Here is a 22,221-nt window from a genome sequence, read left to right on the forward strand (position 1 = left end):
CCAAACAAACTGCATTTGGACATTACAGCACCGAAAGAGCAAAAACATTGCTACAGACATGTGCAATTGAAAACAGGTGCCATTGTGTGCCTGGTACTGCACTGAATTAAATGTGGCAAGACATGAACAAGCTGCTCAACACCAAATGAGAAGCAGAAAAAACAAAGTGACAAGAGAAACCAGCTTACTGGAATGCACGCTGAAATGCAGACAGGAACATGCACGAATGAAATCATTTCTAAGACACACCATGCAATCTTAAACCACAATGCATTACAGCACCATTACTGAACCATGAGCAGCCATGATATATGCCATGGCGAGAGCACCCAATGATGGTCACTGGAAGAAGTATGCGTATCTACTGCCTCACAGATATACGCGATGATGTGATGGAGCTGTTTCCATGTAGTGGGTTAGGAATACAACTTACGTGCCACTGGCTTCTAATACGTAGTACTGGCACTGCTAACCAATATTTGGCACTTCAAACTGGGGCTATCCTTGCAGGAAAAATATACTGACTTGAATTTGACAGACTGCATAGTATGGAACTTAAAAGATGTGCGATTTGGCAGCATTTAGCTTTTTTTATCAGGCCACTCAGTAGAAGTCTGCAGTTCCAGCTTCGTGCGGACTTTCAATCTGCACTGCATCGTGAAACAGCTCTACATAGGTTCCCTGACAATTGTCAAGCACTAGGTTCATGCTATACTTCTCAATTATTTTTTTTTCCAGAAGAGAAAGGCTTGCTTGCTTTAAGCCTAGTTATGTATAGTTCTGCTGAGGTAACAGACAAAGAGATCATTGGTTACCCAAGCCCATGCAAATGCATTTCCTGTAAGCGAGCACTGCCCCAAATACACTGTAAGTTTGATCGGAGGAGAATACTGTATATCAACAGCCATGACACTGGGCAAAGATGCATGCGCCTTCATTGAAAATATTAAGTTTACTACACCACAGGAAATGCTTCCAGTTATCATGCAAGGACAGTTATTTCCAAGCAATAAATATGCATAAAGCCTATTTGCTGTAGTAGGCACAAGTGAACTAAAGTAAAATAAGAATTAAGGACTGACATTAACAAAAAGACGTGCTCAGCTGCATCCCTACCACTTCCTTTTAGCTTTAAGTACGCTGTAACAACTTGATTTACTAGTCCCTTGCAGTTATTCTCTTGCACCGATTCAATTCGTGCTTGCGTAAAAATGATGACATATATGCAGTTAAACTAGGCTGAAATAATACCTGCTGACAAGCAATTAGGTGAACCAGGGGCCTCAAACATGAGTTAGTTGCACTTGTGCACAACCATTAAAGGCCTCCTGAATGAATGATGAGCACTTCACACATACAGAAAGTTATACACCCACTGTGCTGTATTTTTCTATGCTACGTGAGTGACAAATTCCAAATCACTTCATTCAATGCAAAGCTCTCAAAAAAGTTGCAGCTAAGCGAATTTCAGGGTGATGATGGTTGTTGCTATCACACAAAAGTGGCTCAAAATGTACAATACATACTTGAGTACGAGTTAGCTTATGTATTAAACAGCCAATGCCTAGAGGTAACAGACAAACCACTAGCGTGGTAACAAATCTAAATTTTCTGACAGGTTTCGTATTCTCAGGGTACAAGATGCAGAGGCATTCAACAGATATTTTCAGCTTAAAACTGCATTTCTGCCAGAATTAACTTGCATTTTTGTACGAACCTCCAAGACACCTTCTGTACGTGACAAACATGGCCTCCTGGATGATACAAGCGCGGATGAGAACAGGAAATGTTGCTGCAGCACTGAGCTGAATGGAAAAGAGAAAGGAGAGGATATTACGTTCATATAAGACCCAAGTAGTTATAGAATTACGATGTGCATGTCTTCTCAACGAGCTTCTACCCCTTTCAACTGTAAAGTGCTGAAGGAAAAACAAGAATGCTGACGAACTGCCAATGAAAGGCTTGAAAAGTACGTTTTTGGAATATTTTCAGTTTTTAAACAATTCATACCAATTGCAAATCAGTTCTGCGGAATCCCACAAGGTGGCGGAAGGGTAAGAAAGGGGAGAGTAGACAACCACCCATGTGTAGCACAAGGCCACAAGGAAATCCATACGGATTTCTCAGGAAGAATGCTTCTTAGTTGCTGAAAAATTCGTCCTGGTCCGGGGATTTGAACCCGGGACCAACGCCTTGCGACTCGTAGCTTCGTGCTACAAATGGGTGGTTGTCACTTTCCCTTTCTTAATTGATACCAATATACAATTTGTGGCTGCCACTTCGGACGGTACAAAAGGACAAAAACTGCTCATATGCTCTTCTGAACAGTGTGATGGTGGGCACCTAAATTTACAGTAATCATAAAGTTTGTAGTACAGTTGAAGCAAAAGTATTTGTCATTATGACAATCAAAGACCAAGGAAACCGTCATGCACCACGCTAAAGCTGATAACAAAGCAGAGAAAACTGGGCGAGTTGGTATGCATTCATCGCTACTGGAGAGTGCGCCCCGACGACAGAGACAAAGAAAGAAGAACGCAACACAAGCGCTCAGGAAAGCTAAAGCTGAGTCAAGTCAACAGCACAAAACAAATGAAGGACAATGTGATCACAGCCATGACGATGGTAAAAAAAATCACAGCATATCCACGTGGTGAATGATGATGAGTGGGGCGAAGCGAACTCGCGCTGCAGCACGGCGATGGCATTGGCACGAGCGTGGTCCTTCTTGATGGAAGATATTGTGACTAGATTGCTTGAGAACCACAATCTGTTGCATAAACCGCAACTATGGCCGAAACTGTTATCAAGGAAGTCTCGCTGGAAGCGCGCGTCGGCGCCTTCGGGCAGAGCCCGCCTGATGCGTTTTGCAGCCACTTCACGTGCTCGCACAGCCTCGGGCTCTGCCTGCCGGCATGTGCGCTTTCTCGCCGCTTCACGGTCCTTCACATTTGAAGATCCGATTCGTGCTGCAGCCGTGCAGCTTCGGCCTCGCGGGCTCGAACGGCGGGGTCTTCGCTCCGCATCCGTGCAGCTTGTGGAGCAGCTTCGGCCTCGCAAGCTCGAACGGCGGGGTCTTCGCGCCGCAGCCGTGCAGCTTGTCGAGCAGCTTCGGCCTCGCGGGCTCGAACGGCAGGGTCTTCTCGCCGCAGCCGTGCAGCTTGTCGAGCAGCTTGTCGAGCAGCTTCGGCCTTGCGGGCTCGAACGGCGGGGTCTTCGCGCCGCAGCCGTGCAGCTTGTCGAGCAGCTTCGGCCTCGCGGGCTCGAACGGCAGGGTCTTCGCGCCGCAGCCGTGCAGCTTGTCCAGCAGCTTCGGCTTCGCGGGCTCGAACGGCAGGGTCTTCGCGCCGCAGCCGTGCAGCTTGTCGAGCAGCTTCGGCTTCGCGGGCTCGAACGGCAGGGTCTTCGCGCCGCAGCCGTGCAGCTTGTCGAGCAGCTTCGGCCTTGCGGGCTCGAACGGCGGGGTCTTCGCGCCGCAGCCGTGCAGCTTGTCGAGTAGCTTCGGCTTCGCGGGCTCGAACGGCAGGGTCTTCTCGCCACAGCCGTGCAGCTTGTCAAGCAGCTTCGGCTTCGCGGGCTCGAACGGCGGAATCCGCTTTGCGGCGTCGACGTGCAGCTTCGGCCTCACGGGCTCTCACCTCAGGATTCTGTCTGCGAGCGCGCGCTGCCGCGCCTTCCGTGCCCTCCGTTCCGCAGCCTTGTCTTCCATCTGGCGGCTTCGAGCTAAAGAGAAAGCGTTACAAGAGGGAGCCTCATGGCTCGTTACTTCTGAAATGTTGTCTTCGGGTGTCATTGAAAATACGAGACGTAGTAAAAAAGAAAGAACGCCACACAGGCGAACACGCACAAGAGTGTCACTTGTCAACGTCGTCTTCTTCTTCTACTGCATACCAGAACTCGCGCTTCTCACGAGCTAGAGGTGGCTAACAACGCTACAAACAAACGGAGGATGGACAGACCCACGGCATAAGGAGCTTCGCCCCTAAAAGAAGATACTGACTAGCCGGGTGGCATGGGGTCTCCCCTGCGTCTTCTCTGGACCCAAATAGAGTTTGCATCTCATCATCATCATACTGACTAAGTCACAAAAGCAGAACTTGGGAAAATATTTATAGTAAGCAGAGGGTTACCTTTAGACAGCCTGGCCAAAGTTATGACAGGCGACGTTGACGCAGTGTCATCTCATAGCTCGGTTTTCTTGGCTGCAACTGGAGGACTCTTAAGATATGCAACCAGGTCCTCAACGGTGTTCTTTCCTTTGTCATAGTCGGCAACAAACTTTCCTTGCCTTGTAAAGGAAAAAAAGAAAACATTTCTATAAATGTAAATGCAAAATACAAGGTAATTATATGTGCTAAAATGTAAGCACACGATGTGCACATCAACATTCAACTAACAGGTTAACTTTCGTGGCTGTTAGTTGCTTTTTTTTTTTTAAGTAAACGAGTTGGTGCCTAAATTGTGCTGGTCAGGGGGTTGCGGCATAGCTTAATATGCCCAGCTAGACCAGCATGCTTTCCGACTGAAAGGCGATTCAGTAAATGTTTTAGTCGTAAATTAATAATTTAATGTTACGAAGACTGCACTTTTTAAGAGCTGTACGGTTTGGCTGGATTTTAAGTCTTAAAAGATTTTTGTAATGCCACAAGCCAACAAAAGCGCAACTGATTTACCTTGTCTATATTTTTTTCCATGGTTGCTCCAAATTTCACAATTGAACATTACAAATGTTTCTGTACTTATTACTTTTACATTGCCTGAAGTGAACAGATGAACTATTTAACTACAATTTGCTATGTGTCAGTGCATGTTGAAAACTATTATTCCTTTTTTTTTGTAATGAGTTACGGACTGCACGTGTAGCACAGCACTGTGGCAGTTTGAAGTGACCTGTTACCTGTAATACTTGAGTGCGGGAAGGCTGTTTACTTTCCACTTGGAAGCGAGGGTCTTCTCTTCTGATGCGTCAACTGCTGCTAGCTTGCCTGGTACCTTGATAAGGCGAAGACAACGGTCACTTCAGGAAGTGTAAAAATATTGACAAAAGTATGAAGGCACAAGGCAGAATAGTAAGAAGAAACTGAAGGCTGTTGCTTCACTAGTTCGTGAACTGACAGAAGGTAGGTAGTACTAACACACTGTGTTGACGGGCTAGTTGATGCTTGTCCATAGTAACTTTTAGCGCAACAAAACGACACAAGAAAGACAACAGGACACACTGTTACCCTCAAATGTTCAGTTGAGAGTAGCACTGCGTCTCATCGTCTTTCTTGCATCGTTTTGCTGTGCTAAAAGTTACTATGTATGGGTATTAACAGTGGGATCTTCCTGCTTTCTTAATCAATGATGAAGACTAGTTAGTCGAGCAACACGTGTTAACATGTCTAGCCTTTACCATTTCCAGCATGCATCGACCGTCGTGCTCCATTGTGCCACAAGATGAAAACTTGCACCTGATCTGCTCACTTGCTCTTCCCTACAACAAATTCACTGCTTTTCCTCACACTGCTACTGTAACCTACTTTAGTTTCCTGCAGAGCCTCACATCAATAAACAAAATTCAAAGCAGAATGCTTCATTGTACTTCCAGTGTCTATACATCTGAAATCATACTTGGTGTGAGAACTTTAAGAACTACAGCATGTTTTGCAGCCAGCTACAGACCACTTTCATTCCCAACATGTATGAAATTACACACAAGAGCTTTCTTCATTCGTGCTTTTCATTTCAATTTTGTTATGAAACCAAGGAGAGAAAAGCAAGTCGTCTTTCTCGATGTCTAGCGTCAATTTCATCAGTTTCATGCCCCACTCCTGCCTCCCCCCATAAACGAAGACTGCCTTCGCAAATGTGCAACTGCTGACAGAGTCCTTCATTTCTGGAATATGATGGAGAGAAAGTGACTAGAGACAGAGAGAGAAACGGAAGCAAAGCCCCTTCTATGTGCTATACTTACTTGCTCGGTGTACAACCGTAAAGCAGCTGCAGCAAAAGTAGGCTTCAGTTCTTGACTAAACTTGCACCCTGAAATAATGAAAATAATGTTCAAAGCATCGACAAGGCACCATTCACAGCTAACCCACATACCGTATTTTGCACCTATTAAACAGAGGCTTCTAGATGTGATTAAATTATTCTTGCATTTCCTGGAAACTTTGGAAGTCTCCGGCTAGAACTCATGTTAAGTAAACATCTTTAGAATAAACTGTCAACGAAAATTTAGGGTGTCAACGAAAATTTAGGGTAATAGAAGTGATCGACGCACGAAAGGCTAAAACCTATATGCTAGATGGCTGTCACAATTTAATGCACATCATGGTATGTATCAACAAAGAAACAGCAAAATCATAAGTTTCCTTAACACATTTTTTTTTTCTATCGAAAGCTTTCCATGTAGTATAACACAAGTGAAGCATGCCATACGTGCAGTTGCAAGCAGAAGTCATATTTTTATTTGCAGCCTGGACAAGCCAGTAGAAATCAAGAGGTACTAGCTTTGTGCCGAGTTGACTAATGAAATGAAGTATTGAATTTCACGTCGCAGAGCTGTGCTAGAAAGCTATACATTTTTTATGATATTCGCTTATCTAAAATTTGCTTTCAAACTGTACAGCATAGTGTAAATTAATGTAGTCAGCAGGGTTCTATGGCTCTTGCTGTAGTGTCGCATACTTCTTGCTACTCAAAGCTGTCTGGAAGGCTCAACTACGCGAATGCAAGTTGTACGTTCACAGCAGCAAAATGACAAGCATCGATAGCTACTTACATGGGGCGTAAAACATCACCAACACAGATTCTTGGCTGTCAAGGTACGACTGAAAGTCTCCCGATTTTAGCAAATGGACATGGTTGCTTCCAGGCAAGTCATCCCACCAAGACTTTGGCTTTGGTTTCGGTGTTGTAGGTGATGTGGCTGCAGGCGTGGGTGCGGCTGATGTGCCGCTCTGGTCTCGAATGAAGCTCACAAAATCTGCTGTCTGCATGTGTATATAAAGGAAGAGAATGTTAACTCGGTGCATCACACTTCAAACTAAATGGTGTTACAGACATCCAGTCGAACCATATGAAGAATAGAGTATGCGTAAAATAGACCTAGTATATGGCATATGGGTCTAGTAATGTAACCGAACTATCAAGTTTTCAAGCTCTGAAGTTGAACAAAATCTGCACACAGACTCCCATACAGGCAAACATGTGCAAAGCACTGCAATTGTGAAAAAAATCAAAGTTTCTTTGTAATCTACGCACACATCTTGAAAGTGGCTGGTGAAATGTGTTGTAGAGGTCAGTTTCGGGCAGCAATTCTCAATTCTGCACCTGAAGCCTAGGCTGGAAAGTAAACCACTTATTTGTGCAATCTTTTGTTTTCTTGTTTTCTATGGAGCTTGCAGCCAAATGTGGTAAATGTCAACCGGTGGGGGGAGACTAGGGGGACAACCTACACCGCAGATCGTGCTCTGGAGCTTTCAAGAGACTGAAAAGGGGAAAAAAGCAAAGAAACATTTGCCAAGTGTAAATGACTCACCGTCTTTCCCTTGTGATACTCAGATACTGTCTTGAGATAGCTGAAGTACTTGAATGTAGGATAGCCAGCAACATCGTAGGCATTGCAGACACCACTGTGCTCTGTGCAGTCCACTGCTGCAAGAGCCACCTGCAATGGAAAGTCAGCATTAAGATTTTCTATTGAAGATGCACAAGCCTGCATGCACGGCAATCCTTTCCTGGCAATAAAACAAATAAACCATGCCATACTAAACATTTTAACCCTTTCTGCGCCATGCTGTCATAAGTTTTAACTCTCCTTTGTGAATCAACTCACTCTTTCTTTCACTGCTCAGCGGGAGGTGTGCTGCCACATAGAAGAACACGGCAAAGTAGCGAGACAAAGCCGAGCTCAATCATGGCAGTGCAGGAAATGGTGAAGTACCATGAATGAGTTGAGCTCGTCCTTGGCCATTTTTAACAGAAACACACATTGCTTACTGAAAAGCAGGCTTGTCTGTGTGGAAACTCCTTTTCGGGATGCATAGGCTTAAGCCGTATTAAAAAAAAAAAAGGAATGATTTAAAATTCACTCCAGGTGTGACTTCAAACCTGTTAGCGCAGAATACCACATGCAGGAATACAAAAAAAAAGCAGTGATAAGAAATGAGGAAGCATCGAAACATGCAGTAAATAAAAAATGACAGAAACCCTGCGCGAGATATTTAGCCACTGCACTAAGTGTATGGCAACAAATAATGCCCAACTTAGAGCATAATACCCAGCATTAAAAACTGCTTTAAAATATTTCATCATCCTCAGTGATTGAAATGTGTTCCAGTGTCAATGCAAATTCTTTAATTATTTGGAAACAAGTTGCCACAGACTTTTGCATAAATTATGTTCATAATGTCAAGCATAAAATACCTCTGTATTAAAAAAGAAAGAAAGAAAGACAGTCATGAAGCCACTAAATAGGCAACCTGTACCTTAGGGTCATCTTTAAGCTCCTCTGCTGCTGCCTGGAATTCAGGCTTGGCTCTCTTACAGTGAACACACCCTGCATTAAAAAAGTGGGAGAACAAAAATGAATTGCAGTGATCTATACACAAGTAGCAGCACTTGTGGTCCAGTTACTACTTTACTGTGGTGACTGGCTTCTGGTCTAGAGGGCCTTGTGAGTATAGAGAGCAGTACCTTCACTGCTCACTTCAACTAGTTAAATTGTGCAAAGTGATATTTACAAATAACTGTCAACACGGTGCACTCGACAAATGTAGCACAATAACTTTTGCTATCTGACAGGGGATAAGCTCAAGGAACAAAAAGCTGTTCAAGCTTTCTTGGCAAAAATGAGGACTAAAAATTAATTACCATGCAGTATTACAAGTTCATGAACAGTGGCTTCCCAATAACTGATCAATACTATTTCTAGTAAAGAGAATGAGCAAGGGTGACAGCAAAGGTCAAATTCCTCTTCAATGTTCATTTAGGGGCTTGTCACCTACTATATCAAAACAAGTGAAAATGTGATGTCACGTGCAGCCAGAAAATGTGCCTGTGTGTTCCTGACTGTTGCGTGCTCAGAAAACAAAAGCTCAGCACAGACAGAAAGTGGTTGAGCATCAAAAAAGATGGGGACACAAGATGCCACATTGGACGCACAAAAACTGCGTGTCCTAGTGCTTTTGCATCCAGTGTGGTTTCTTCTGTCCCCGTTTTTCCCTGCACCCAACCACCTTCACTCAAGATGCACCGACATGCCACAACACTGGCCCCTTTCAGCACAGGGAGTTTCTGAGGAGGATGGACACACTGAGACGCTTGAATAAGGCATAAACTGTTGTTACCTCCGTAATGTCGACTGTTTTACAAGCTGCTATAAAATTCATAATGGTTCACTAGCCAAGTCGAGGAATGCACGGAGGAAAAGTGTGTAGACGTAATATATATAAAAGAAAAAACAAAATCTGATGTCAGTTGCTCAAGTGAGTTTTGTAATCAGCCAAAAACTAAGCACAAAGAAGAAATTGGCTTCTTCGTAACTTGTAACCATAATCTTTAGGGTCCAAACATCATATATTAGTGCATTCAAGTTCAAGTGAAATTATTTGTTCAGGCAAAAAGAAAAACTATTAAGGCAACAATAGACATCTACTAATAAGAAATGACCAGAACATGATTTACACGCATTTAGTTCCACACTTTTCTGCACCCTTGCCCAATTCAGCACTATGGAGTACAACGTACATGGTGCATAGAACATAACCAGGGCATGCTTCTTGCGCTTTAAGAATGGCTTGAATGTTTCCTCGTCGAGGTGGACGACCTCACTCTTCACCTGGCTCCACGGCTGCTCGGGGGGAGGGCGGCGGAGGCTCCTTGGGACTGCATTTGAAGAACAAGCGTCATCATTACAGGAATGCCAGCTGAAAAAGGAACTGCCACTGGTGTCGGCTAACGTTCAGGTTGACAGCACATTGTAGTTTAGCAAAAGCACCCAGCAACACCTAATATCGAAATAAGCTTGCTTAGTTGCTGAGCATTACCCTACTGTCATTTAAATCTGCACTAAACAATATATTTCTTTCACATGCTGCTAGATTCCCAGTTTCATTGAATGGTTGCCTGCCCTTCCTTCAATTTTTCAAACAGTTTTTAAAACAGTGCAGAAAACATTTCATGATTTTAGAAATGTTTGTTTGTTTCCCTAAATGGATATGTGGGTTACACTTTGTTTGAAATTTAGTAAAATGAAAAATTTTAGCTATAACGACAATACTCACTCTTTCATGAATTCCACAATCTTTGAAGCCACCCTCAGGTTAACATCGTAGGCAAAGACACCGTTTCTGAAACATAGACATGCTTAGAATGAAGTATTAATGGTTCACATAAAACAAAGCTTGTAAGGGCAAAAAAAGAAAGGAGTAAGCCTGTCTTCATACATCCTGAATCTTATATACATCAACTTTGAAACAATGCTTGTAGTGTACAGTTGCTTTGCTCTTAAAGCCTGCATGTGTAGTTGCGCTCATACTCAAAACTTTAATCCTCACAGAATGCAAAACTGTAGACCTGATACTCTGGTTTGCTGCCTGTCAGGCCAACTGCAACTCCTGAACTTTGTAAAATGCCTAGTTTCAGACAGTGTAGATACAGAACAGCCTCCGTTTAAACTTTAAATTTGAAATACGAGTGATTGAGTCATGAAAAGCTTAAAAAAAAGTTTTTGATACTGAAACAGACAAGGAAAAAATGTGCCACCATTCCTGCTTGTTCAAGATAAAAAAAAAGTTGCACACTAAGAAGACAGGGCATGGGACCTCCAAGATTGTGCAGTGCACAAACGATGCGAGGTGATGTGATATGAAGGAAAGGAACGCACTCCTTTTCTCCCACAAAACAATAAGACTAGAGAGAGACAGCAAGGTAGTGAGTGATATTTTGAAGACAAAAACCTTACGGTCCTTGGCTGTTCACATGCGAAACTATGCAGAACAACTGAATTTCAACAGGGACAGTTGTATTGCGTGGCAGTGATGGAGGGATACTACATGCAGTGTGACTAGAAATGTTTGAAGCAACAAGTGTACGTCTCTTACTCAAAGTACTTGACAGTTGGGTAGCCACTAACGTTAAAATGGGAGCCGAGTGATCTTTCTTTGGTAGCATCAACAGCAGCCAGGATGCCAGCCACCTAGCAAGAGAACATATTGCACCAAACAAGACTCCGTTAGTTACACTGAAAAGGCGCAAAACCTACCAACGTTTTCGTATAGAAGCTGTTGAGTAAGAGCATCCAAAGGCGTAAACAAAAACTTAAGCTCTCAACAATGAAAGTATGCAATATCAAAAACGTGTGCACCTAAATAAGAAACCAAAATCCCTTGTATGGCAAAATTGTGGGTTTTGAAGAAGTAGGGGCAAAGTTCAAAGTATGGCAAGCTGCACAAAATTGTAAAAACTTCAGGTGCTTTCCCAAGTTATTGCCTTTTAGTCGAGGAGGTTTTATGGTAGGTGGTCACCACTGACAGATACTCCTAAAAATTTGCAATTTATCAATCTTTTCAAACAAACACATAAATGCCAACTTTGCTTTTTCATCAACATATTTAGCCTAATAGGGTAGCAGTGGTCACCATTAAAACGAAAAGCATGTGCCGCACATGATACATACGCTTCATAACAGAACATTGCACTAAGAGATAAATTGTAACAACATATATTACATAAATTACTACCAATAAACTAGTATCACAACTCGCAAGAAAGCATACTTAAAAACTTTAAGGTATCTCATTTTAACTATAACTGCCATGTCAAATGATTTGAAGGAAGTAAATGCTATGCTCACCCCTTCACTTTTAAGAGTAGCTGCTGCTGAGACATTCTGGTTTCATCTTCTTGCAGTGGCCACACCCTAGGGATCATGCCAATTATGCTTATAAGCAGTGAAGCAGCTCCTGTCACAAAATGTCAGCTGTTACGATGTTCTGTCAAAACAACACTAATTAGAACTTGCAGACAAGAAAGCCAAGGAAAGTATAGGGGATGTTATTTGCAGTAATTTTGATGTAAATGTCAAAAAGTAAGTGGACAAAAAGATACTTGCTGCTGGCAGGGACCGAACCTGTGACCTTCGAATAATGCGTTCGATGCTCTACCAACTGAGCTAAAGCGGTGGTCATCCCTCCGTCCACTTTATGGGGTATATATGTGCATTTAAACCTGGGAGTATTAGTCAGCACCGCTAGTAGCCATGACGGTGAATGTGGAACATTTTTTCTGCCTGCTGGCGTCACAAAGCACACGATCTTTTTACAAGCTGGCAGCTGACCAATAATCCCTCGTATACTATCATAAGGCATCCAGCAGCCAGAAAAAGTGTGTTCCACACTCGCTGTCATGGCTACTAGCGGTGCTGACTAACACTCCTAGGTTTAAATACACATATATACTCCATAAAGTGGACGGAGGGATGACCGCCGCTGTAGCTCAGTCGGTAGAACATCAGACGCATTATTCGAAGGTCGCAGGTTCGGTCCCTGCCAGAGGCAAGTTATCTATTCATCCACTTTACTTTCTTCACATTTACATCATAATGACTACGAATAAGATCCCCTATACTTTCCTTGGCTTTCTTGTCTGTAAGTTCTAATTAATTTTGTGTCTAACAAAGAAAAACGACCCCTTAAAGGGGTGGTGCCACCAAATTTGTGGCTTGCGCGTCTTTGCTGTAAACGTTTCCTATAGCTCCAGGAAGCATGATGCATGCACCAATATTCATGTATTCTCGCTAAATAATTTAATATCGCCTTTTGATTTGGACAACTTTCGGTTTCGGTTTCTGGGCGCCGAGGTTGGGCAGTGACGTAGAAGTGTAGGAGGCGTGGTCACGTGACCACACAAGGCTGTGACGCACATAGCCAGGAAGCGATCGAAACTCGGCGAGTGATGTAGCAACCGATGCTTTGCCGGTACTATAGTGAACTAGATATATTCTAGTTCACTACAGCCGGTACGTACGTTGCGGAAGTGGCGGAGGTCCGGAGCTCACTCACGTTACTACAGCAGATTTGGTGTGACGTCACTAAACTTTCGTTGCCCATCCTACAGATCTACGTCAGTGTTGGCGCGCTAGCGATGGGTTTCGATCGGGAGAATGAGCATTTAGGTACACTTTGGAAGTGAATTAAAATATATTCTAAACGTTTGCTGTGTCCGACCCTTCGTGTGGAATGTCCTTGCATACAAAGGAAACCCACAACAGGCTTGTTATAGCCTCGAAATTTCATTTAAAAATTCCCTTCCTTCAGTATTCTGTCATATAGAACAAGTTCAGTTTAATACAAATGAACTGTATTGAATCCTCAAGAATACTACTAGAAAGTGAAAACTGTGGTACATTTACCAAATTAAACTTCAACCAGCAATCAAACTTGGCAATCTGCTACACTTCCCAAGATTCAGAACTTATTTTGATACATTCCAGCCACAAAGCTTTCACATAAAAGAAAGTGCTAAAAAAGTAGACATATCAAAGAATCATGGGCATCTTTAAATCGAGATAAAATTAAAATGTTCCTAGTGTCGCAAGAAAATAACCACGAGGCCGAAGGAAGCAGTTTCTGAAGAGGCCGCACGCCGAGTCTAATATAGGTTCTGATGCAAGCTTTCTTTAAAATAAACTACATGCTGCAGCGCTTTGGTAAACACGTGAAACTTTGGTAACTTTATGTGGATCACCAAGCATGCTCATTACTCACAGGGTGCATAGAACATGACAAGAACAGAAGGATTCTTTTGCAGCGTTGGCTCGAATGTCTCCTCAGTCAAGTGAACAACATCACTGGCTCATCTGACCAAGCTTGTTCTTTTTGCTTCTTGGGTTGCTGCTGTGGACTAGATCATGAAAAAACATAGGACAATGCAGTTTACAAGGATGGACTGCTGACCCAGCTAGTAATTGTTAGCTAAAAAAAATGCGCTGAAACATGAGCCCTTGATGAGAAGTGAAGGATTACTGAGAAACAAGAGAAAATATTGAAAAACTAGAGAACCATGCGTTAAGAAAAACCTACACATCCCACAAGGCCTTCACATCCCATAATGCTGACCTTAAGCAACTTTCTAACTTGCATTACGTATGGATTAACTGACAACCAGTCAAGCAGTCAAGTTTAGTGCACTTACTGGGAGTGCACTTCAGTTTAAATGCGCTTTGCAGAACCTAAACCTAGCAATGGGAATGTCAACTGCAGAAGAGTACACTCTGGTCGGAGTGCGTTCAAGGAATGCACTTCGCTCACCGAGTGCGTTGCCACTGGACTAGCAATAGACTGGAATGCGCTCATATTCTGTTCTGGCAGGATGAAACGCCGCAGTTTTGTTCTGCATTCTGTAGGTATGCACCTTGGCCGGTATCGACTTGCAGTAAAAAACATTTTTGTTTTCCATCGAGAAAAAAATACATTCAGGTAGTTTTTTATTTATAATAAATCGCCAAACAATCAATTTTTAGACGTTTCTTTTCCTTTTTAATGTACACCTTCAAAAAAAAAAAAAAGCGCTCGCAGTCTGTCGCAGTTCTTTCTTTTACTACGAGTGTGCTCTTTTTTCCTCTTTAGCGCTGCATAGCCTAAAGAGTCACTCAGGGTCCCTAAGTACACTCCCCATAAGTGCACTTAACTTGCCCAGTTGATAGGGGTATAACACACAATCCTCTAGCTTTTCTGTATTTCTTTCCTGCTTTTCATAGTCCATCAGTTGTCACTAAGAGCTGGTTTTGTTCCTTATCTCTCAATGCTCATCATTGAGAACTTCTTTATTTAACCACAAAACAGTCTTTTGAGATCTAACCTTGCAGGGTTCACAAAAATGCTTGAAAGGATAAATTCTGCTAATATCTCTGCTTAAGCAAAATGCCGTTAAACGGAAACCATTTAGGAAGTAATCAAATGCGGGGCTGTTTTTTAAAGATGTGAAAATCATGGGTTTTTTCTTTCACGATATCAAAGACAACTGTTTCAGATTACTCTGCACTTCCTTCTTGTCATGTGCAAGAGATTTCTTTTTGCACAAAGAAAATCTCAAATAAGCTCAAGAAAACAAAAGACAGCACAGAGAAATAGAAACCAGAATGAAAAGCCCAGAGAGATGTACTACTACTCATGACCTTAATGCTAGCGAGAAGAAAACAGGTGTGCAGTGGGAACATATTAGCTGAAAGGTAACTTTAGCATTCTCTTACCTGGTTATGTCCATTCAAAGTCTAGCAATGTAGAGTATTTTTTACAAGTGTTTATATAATGTAGAAGAACTGAGTGCTGGGCAATTTGATAATCCATACTAACGACAAACTGCATGAAAACACCAGGGACGAGAAAGGAACACAAGACGGGCACGGACTAGCAACTCATAGTCATAATCAATGTTAAGTTTATTCAATGTAAACTCCATAATTTAGCAAACAAGTCTTCTTGAAGCACACTGCTAAAAGGGGTATTGACACAAAAATTTTGGCCTCGCGTTTTTTTGCTGCAATGTGTTGCTGGGGGCATGTCAGTCATAACAAGGCACATCGTGTGCTGCAGTGCGTGACAGATAATTAATTACAGGCTCCTCATTACCGACAAGTGTCAGTTTCGGTTTCAAAAATGACCAGCCCCCAGGTGCAACTACACTCAAAGCTCGATATAACTAACACGGATGTAACGAAATATCGGTTTAACGAAGTAATTGAAGAATGGTCTTGCAATAGACACAGTGTTAGGAATACACTTTTATAACGAATTTTCGGATATAACGAACTTATTTTCATGTAAAATTTAACTTTTTATAATGAGGTTTGAGTGTATCGCCACCTAGCGGGCGCAGCGCTCGCTTACGTCAGCATACAGGACTGTGACGCACTTTTGCACGGGTCGCGAGCAGTAGCCAAGAAGTAGGCTGCTGGAGCGAACGCGGCAAAAAAAAAAAGGCAGCTATGACTCTTCATAGCGTGTTGCAGCGCGGTCACGTGAGGGAAGTAGAGGGGCCACCGAGGGTCACCTCTGAGAGTGTCAATAGCGCGAGGGTATCGATCGCTCACGCAAACTTCGAAACTGATCTAAAATACCTTCCAAGCTATATTCGCTGTTGATATTTTGCAGATGATATATGCATGTTCACAGGAATCGATCTCGCAGGCTATCTCAGCCGCGAAATTTTGTATCAGTACCCCTTTAATGTTGAAAAGAAAGAAAGAGCAAACATACAACTTACTTTTTCATGAACTTAACAATGGCATCCTTGTTGTTATCACCTTCATAGCGATGCTTTAAGGTTCCAGACCTGATTGAAACAATGAGAAAGTAAGGGAAAAAAATTAACATGTTCAAAGAACCAGCTCTCAGATATTAGGATAATGAAAAACCTTACCAAAATACAGAACGTTGGGCAAACAGTGATGTTGTAGTGTCGACGAATAGCTGTGTTTTCAGGCCTGTTCAAGTCCATCGCAGCCAGTACCTACAGAGGGTTATGATGGAGAAAATTGTGCACGCAGGCGCTGGACTGCTTGCTATGCAGCAGAGCTGCTTTCAATCACAGTATGCACAGTTCTCTTAGCAATAAAAAATGCTATTGAGAAAGATCTTTGCAAAGGTACAAGTGACAAGGTAGTACTCATCATCAAGTGCATGGCTGGCAATATTTTCTAGAACAATGCATCTACACCTATGTTAATTTTTTTTCTTACCTTGTAGTCACCGTAAGAAATTTTGGGTAGATTTTTTTCGAAATATGGATGCTCTGAACATATTAAATTTTCAATAAAAGTAATAAACCTTGGGGGGGGGGGTCACATTTCGTGAAATAATTCGATCCTCAAAGGGTCAACATAACTACTTACTTGTTTAACGAAACGAAAAACAGCGCTTATATTACAAAAACAGAGATGGAACGACACACGATGCACTGTGTCGTTCCTTCTCTGTCCTTGTCGCATAAGTGATGTTTTTCCTTTCGTTATGCAACACCAACTGGCCCAATGTCGCTCACTGCTGCAACTACTTGTTGCTTAGCTTATGTTACACCTTACTAAATAGCTGTCTCAAACCAGTTTATTCTGTCAATCAAAAACAAATGACACATGGCATTTTATACTACTGCACAATGTAGTGCAAAAAGAAAAAGGCTCAGGCAGCTCACCGAGTGACCCTTGAGTTCTGTAGCAGCCTTTGCATAGTCTGGTTTGAGTCTCTTGCAGAATGAACACCCTTGAGAAGGAGAGGACAAAGCAGAGTGACTGAAATACTCAGATGCGAAGAAAAAAGGAAACATATGCAGCACATTACTCAAATACAGTAACGGAAACAAAGGCTGCCTAAAGGCTTTGTAACTGCCGATAAAGTTGAAACTGCAAGTGCAATGCAACAAGTAGCTCACCCATTTTACATCTCAAGACTAATCGGCAGTGAGAAAGGTATGAGAATTTTTATAGCAGAAGAACTTCCAAACTACGACGCACCACACAAATAGAATAATGACAGCAGCCTCTAGTGCTGAAGATCACTTTTGGCTCTCTATTGTTACCACTAGTACAATGTCAATAACAATGTAAGAACACTACACAAATAATAAAGTTATGCTATACATACAAGGAGCATAGAACATGATGAGAACAGGTGACGTTTCTTTCTGGAATAGCCTTTTCAGTTCCTGGGAAAAAGAGCATCATTCAATTACAGCTGGCACATGTACAGAGAATTAACTGGCAAAATATTTTTTGGCTTTACTTGTAACTTGATGAGGCTTGCAGTGATCAAAGTGGATAGTACGATTACCTCAATCGTAGCAATGTGATAGACATCAGCACTGTCTTCTTCCTCCTCCCAAGGTATGTCGCCCGTGGGGTCTTTTAGGAAGTTAGACATGGACTGAAATGAAGAATGACACGAATGACTTTACATCTTTAAGACAGGCCTTTAAAGCATTACACAGTATGGATAGCAGCTGCACAAAGGCCACTGAGCAGTTCAGCCGTTGTTCACATAAGATCCCTCTGAAATTGACTCCTAAGTGTCAAGGTTAATTTCAGCTGTGGCCAGAGGGCAAACCATGGACAGGTATGCCCCCATTGCCACTCTTGTACGCTTGCCACTTCAGAGACTTGCTGGAAGACCACACGTGGCATCCACAGCATTTTTAGAGATAAGCATGTTATAAGTAGAGCGGTTCCTTGACACAATGGCCACAAGAAATCAACATAGCTAACCTATACACGCATCACGGCAAACGAATGCCCCTCATTTATCTTGTTTTTCATCTCTACACAATTTCTTTTCTAGAAACTTAATTAAGTACCAATGATCAGCTGGTGTCGTGCTTTAGAGAAAAGGATAGCTCATCAGCTGTTATAAGGCAAAGTTTTAGGTCATCACAAAGCAGCCTCCTGTGTTTTGCTAGTGCCTAGTTGTCTTGAACGTACCGTGACTGTCAGCTTCCGGTCATAGTCCTTGTGAAATTCGCCATCCCTAGAAAACAAAGTTCAGTATGTAAAATATTGCTGAGGCGGTGCACATCAAAGTGCCGAAAGGCAACAGCAAGATGTGAAGATGGAAAAAAATGTCAATAAAAGAAATCTTAAATGCACTGAATTTGTGTGGCAGAATAAAACACCCACGGCAAGAGAAAACGTACACCATGAATCGAATAATAAAGTTAAAGATTCAATACCTAAAGGCACACAACATTGAGATCTAGAATAACAGAGAGCTGAGCTAGTTGGTAAGTATTCATTCTAAAAGACAGGGCGTGCAAACATGGACACAAGAAAGGCGTTTGTGGTGTCCGACTTCTTTCTTGTGTCCATGTTTGCACGCCCTGTCTTTTTAGATTGAGATCTACTTTGAAATTTCTGCAAGTGTGACTACTGCCTTGTAAGGATAATGTCTTATCAAAGTAAACGTTTCTTTGTAATGGAGAAAAAAAATAACATCTGAAAAACAAATGAAAGGAATCGTATATACTACTTGCGCCATAAGACGAACAAGTACGGCACTATGGTACTCTCGCTTTCCGCTGCCCCTAATTTTGTTATTTTGTTGTTTTCCATGTGATGGGATTATTCAAGCTGTGAAATGCAGCTTACTTCCTTTCACACTATAACCACGCCTATGTTCACTCTTATGTGCCTGCCACGAGGCTGAATAAACTCAACTAAATATGACAATGCTCGTGTAATCCCCCCCCCCCCCCTTTATGTAACACCTTCTTGGACCCTTGGGATAAATAAATGAAACTGAAGGCTCTACACATGACTATCATCGAAGCTACGCAGAACTACCGATATATTCAGCATCTGTGACATATATAGAGAGATGCGGAAGCCTAAACTCTGCAGCACAACTGGCAACAATAGCTAGCACACAGTAAGGCGTAAAGCAATGAACAAAAATACTGCTCTGTAAGAATACTAAATAGGAGACTGCTGGCTTACTTGTAGTGTTTCAAAACTGCCGGTTCAGGTGCTACCTTAAGCTTTTTGCAAAGCTTCTTTCCCTCCCTGCAAAAAATAAATAAAAATGCCCAGTGAGAAGACAAAAAGTGATGGCGAGGCTAGAGATAGAAGATTGTAAAACACACCCTGAGCAGTCAACATGTGCCAAAGTGGCTTGGCCTTTGAGTTCCAATGCAACATCGCTGCATATTCGTAGTGGCTCAGTAGCTTCCTTAGCTGTAAAAGCAATCATCACCTCATCATAATGCTATCAGTCCACCTTTCCATGGTGTTCATAATGTACTGTAACTGCCACAATAACCTTAATGCGCTCCTGAAGCCCTTTTTAAACAGAACAAATAAGTTTACTTTGTCACTAGGCGATACTTTTATGAACGTCTCATTATTAAGGCTCATTCCCACTGGTGACTTGCACAGGCTGCACAACCAAGTGGTCACAAACCGACCGTCACAAACGGTCAAAAAGCAACTGTTTTGGGCTAGCCACAAAGCTTCTCAACCAATCAGACACCGAGGAACAGAACATCTGCTTGATTTATAAGATGATGTCAAGGCAAGCATATATGAACAGCACCAATCGTGAAATATTCTGCTATGGTGACAGGCAGGTTGCGTCAGCTGGTGCAAACATCGGTCACTATGAATAGCAATAAGTCGTGCAACCTCTGTCGATTAGCCTTCACTCTGGCACATGCAACTTGGTTTCATCATGAAAGAGGGCAATAATAATTGTTGGGGTTTAACGTCCCACAACCACGATATGATTATGAGGGACGCCGTAATGGAGGGATACGGAAATTTCAACCACCTGGGGTTCTTTAACGAGCACCTAAATCTAAGTACATGGGCCTCAAGCATTTTCGCCTCCATCGAAAATGTGGTCGCGGCGGCCAAGATTTGATCCCGTGACCTTAGGGTCGATGAAAAAAGGTAGGCGTGCAAACACGGACACAGGTGAAGAGAAAAAGACAACACAAACATCTTATCTCTTCTCCTGTGCTTGTGTTGGCACGTCTACCCTCTTTCATAATGAATCCATACCTACTATTTCCTGCCGTTATATGCAAGTTGGAGCTCACAATCTCACTGCGAAGGCTACCTGTTCTATATTACTCAGATTTATTTTATGTGCTCCCGTACAGCAGCAAACCATGGCTGCTGAAAAGGTTTTAGATATGGTAACTGAGCAGTGCCTCTGATGGCAGGGAACAGCATCACTGAACTGATCATCATCATTTATAATTATCAGATGGTGCCACATGATTTTGAGTTGCTGGTAATACAAAGGCTTACAGAAATATGATGTGCTCGCAGTAGGACAGTTCACACAATGAAAAGCAGGGGGACAGCGCAAGGGTGTGGTGGCAGCAGAAAACCCAGTTCCAAATAATAGCGCTAATTCATAATGTACGCACAGTCTTCTTGTTTGAGAAGACAAAAAACGAAGAAGCTTAGTGAAGCCTGAACTTTTCCATCTTAATCTGCTATACAGTGCTCGGCAAAGCAAATAGATAAAGTGATCACGATGATAAGGACAGAAAAGTAATGTAATCAAACATGTGACATCGCACTCGGAGGCAGAAAGTTACAGCCAATGAACCAGAATATTTCGACGTGCTGCAAGTGAACACGTAAACAATCAAGCTGACACGGAACTATTCATGGCAATGCTTCACATTACCGTTTTTACAAGTTTTCATCAATCTGACCCCTTCGAAATTCAATTTTTCGAAGTGCCAGTCCTGTGATCCCCGATTACGAAACATTTGAAACCATTACTCGAATCTCCAAAGATTATACATTGCGCCATTAAAGTTAAAAAACAAAACAAAAAGAAAACCGTTACACTATACGCACAGCTCAACAAACGAACACATGATAATAATCACTGAATTTCCTTCGTAAACTGGGCGTAGTCATGCGCCGGTACACTGCATCAACTTCACATGTAACATTCCGCTTCGAGCTTACCGTTTTTCGTATATAGGATAAGAACATTCTTCGTGCGAAGAAGCTTCTTGTGCTGCTTTATGTCAACAACGTCCTCGATGAGGTCTCGTCCGCTTACCTTCTTAGTTTCAATTTGAAGACAGCAGGCTAGTACCTGAACAGAAGCGATTGCACAGTCACTCTCAGCTGCACCCAGCACTATCGCGAGTCACAAAAAGTCACCTTTTTTTAGAACCACGGCCGATACGAATAAGCGTCGTAGAAAAAAATCTAGATATAAATGCGTGCACAATATTAATCGCCTAAAGAACTTACTAGACAAGCTTACGTGGCATAACGAAAGTAACGCGATATCACTAAATTTACTACAAATACAGCAAAATTTCTCGTAAATTGCGTTAACGTTGGAACGTCGCGTGCGTGGTCACTTAAATGTTTTGAATTCAAAACAGCGCTACAGCAGTAGCAAACCCTAGCAGTGACTTCGCTCAGCTGACAACTGATAACCGGCATCCACCGGCTCGAGAGCTATTGGCACTGCGGCACATTCAACAAATATGCATAAAAAGTTCAACGTTGAAAAATTATATACGTATGCAAAGCATCTTCTGTTACTGACATGATACAAGCAGGTAAACGTGCACACTTACAAAACAAAGTAGTAAGACAACATCTCGCACATGCCACCTCACGCATAGCGCCATGATTTTTGATATGGGCTTCTTGGCTCGTCTGTGGCTGACTCTGTTCTTTATCGCGCAACTGGCTTAAATGTCTCGTTA

General features: G+C 42.4%; 1 protein-coding gene across 1 annotated transcript; it reads right to left on the reverse strand.

The window, feature by feature from the left end:
- Positions 1–1,767: 1,767 nt before the first annotated feature.
- LOC119376730 (protein disulfide-isomerase A5-like) lies at positions 1,768–22,150 on the reverse strand. The gene is given in 25 exon segments (XM_037646468.1): positions 1,768–1,805; positions 4,131–4,288; positions 4,898–4,992; positions 5,957–6,024; positions 6,767–6,977; positions 7,526–7,654; positions 8,475–8,545; positions 9,736–9,854; positions 9,856–9,873; positions 10,272–10,337; positions 11,091–11,185; positions 11,843–11,876; positions 11,878–11,908; positions 13,755–13,838; positions 13,841–13,890; positions 16,252–16,320; positions 16,403–16,497; positions 17,179–17,246; positions 17,628–17,688; positions 17,814–17,906; positions 18,458–18,503; positions 19,469–19,534; positions 19,615–19,705; positions 21,461–21,593; positions 22,090–22,150. Coding segments are annotated over 24 exon segments (1,953 nt in total). The 5' UTR covers positions 22,144–22,150; the 3' UTR covers positions 1,768–1,805; positions 4,131–4,182.
- Positions 22,151–22,221: the final 71 nt, after the last annotated feature.

This window comes from Rhipicephalus sanguineus, unplaced genomic scaffold (genome assembly GCF_013339695.2).
Source record: "Rhipicephalus sanguineus isolate Rsan-2018 unplaced genomic scaffold, BIME_Rsan_1.4 Seq215, whole genome shotgun sequence".
Taxonomy (NCBI): Eukaryota; Metazoa; Arthropoda; class Arachnida; order Ixodida; family Ixodidae; genus Rhipicephalus; species Rhipicephalus sanguineus.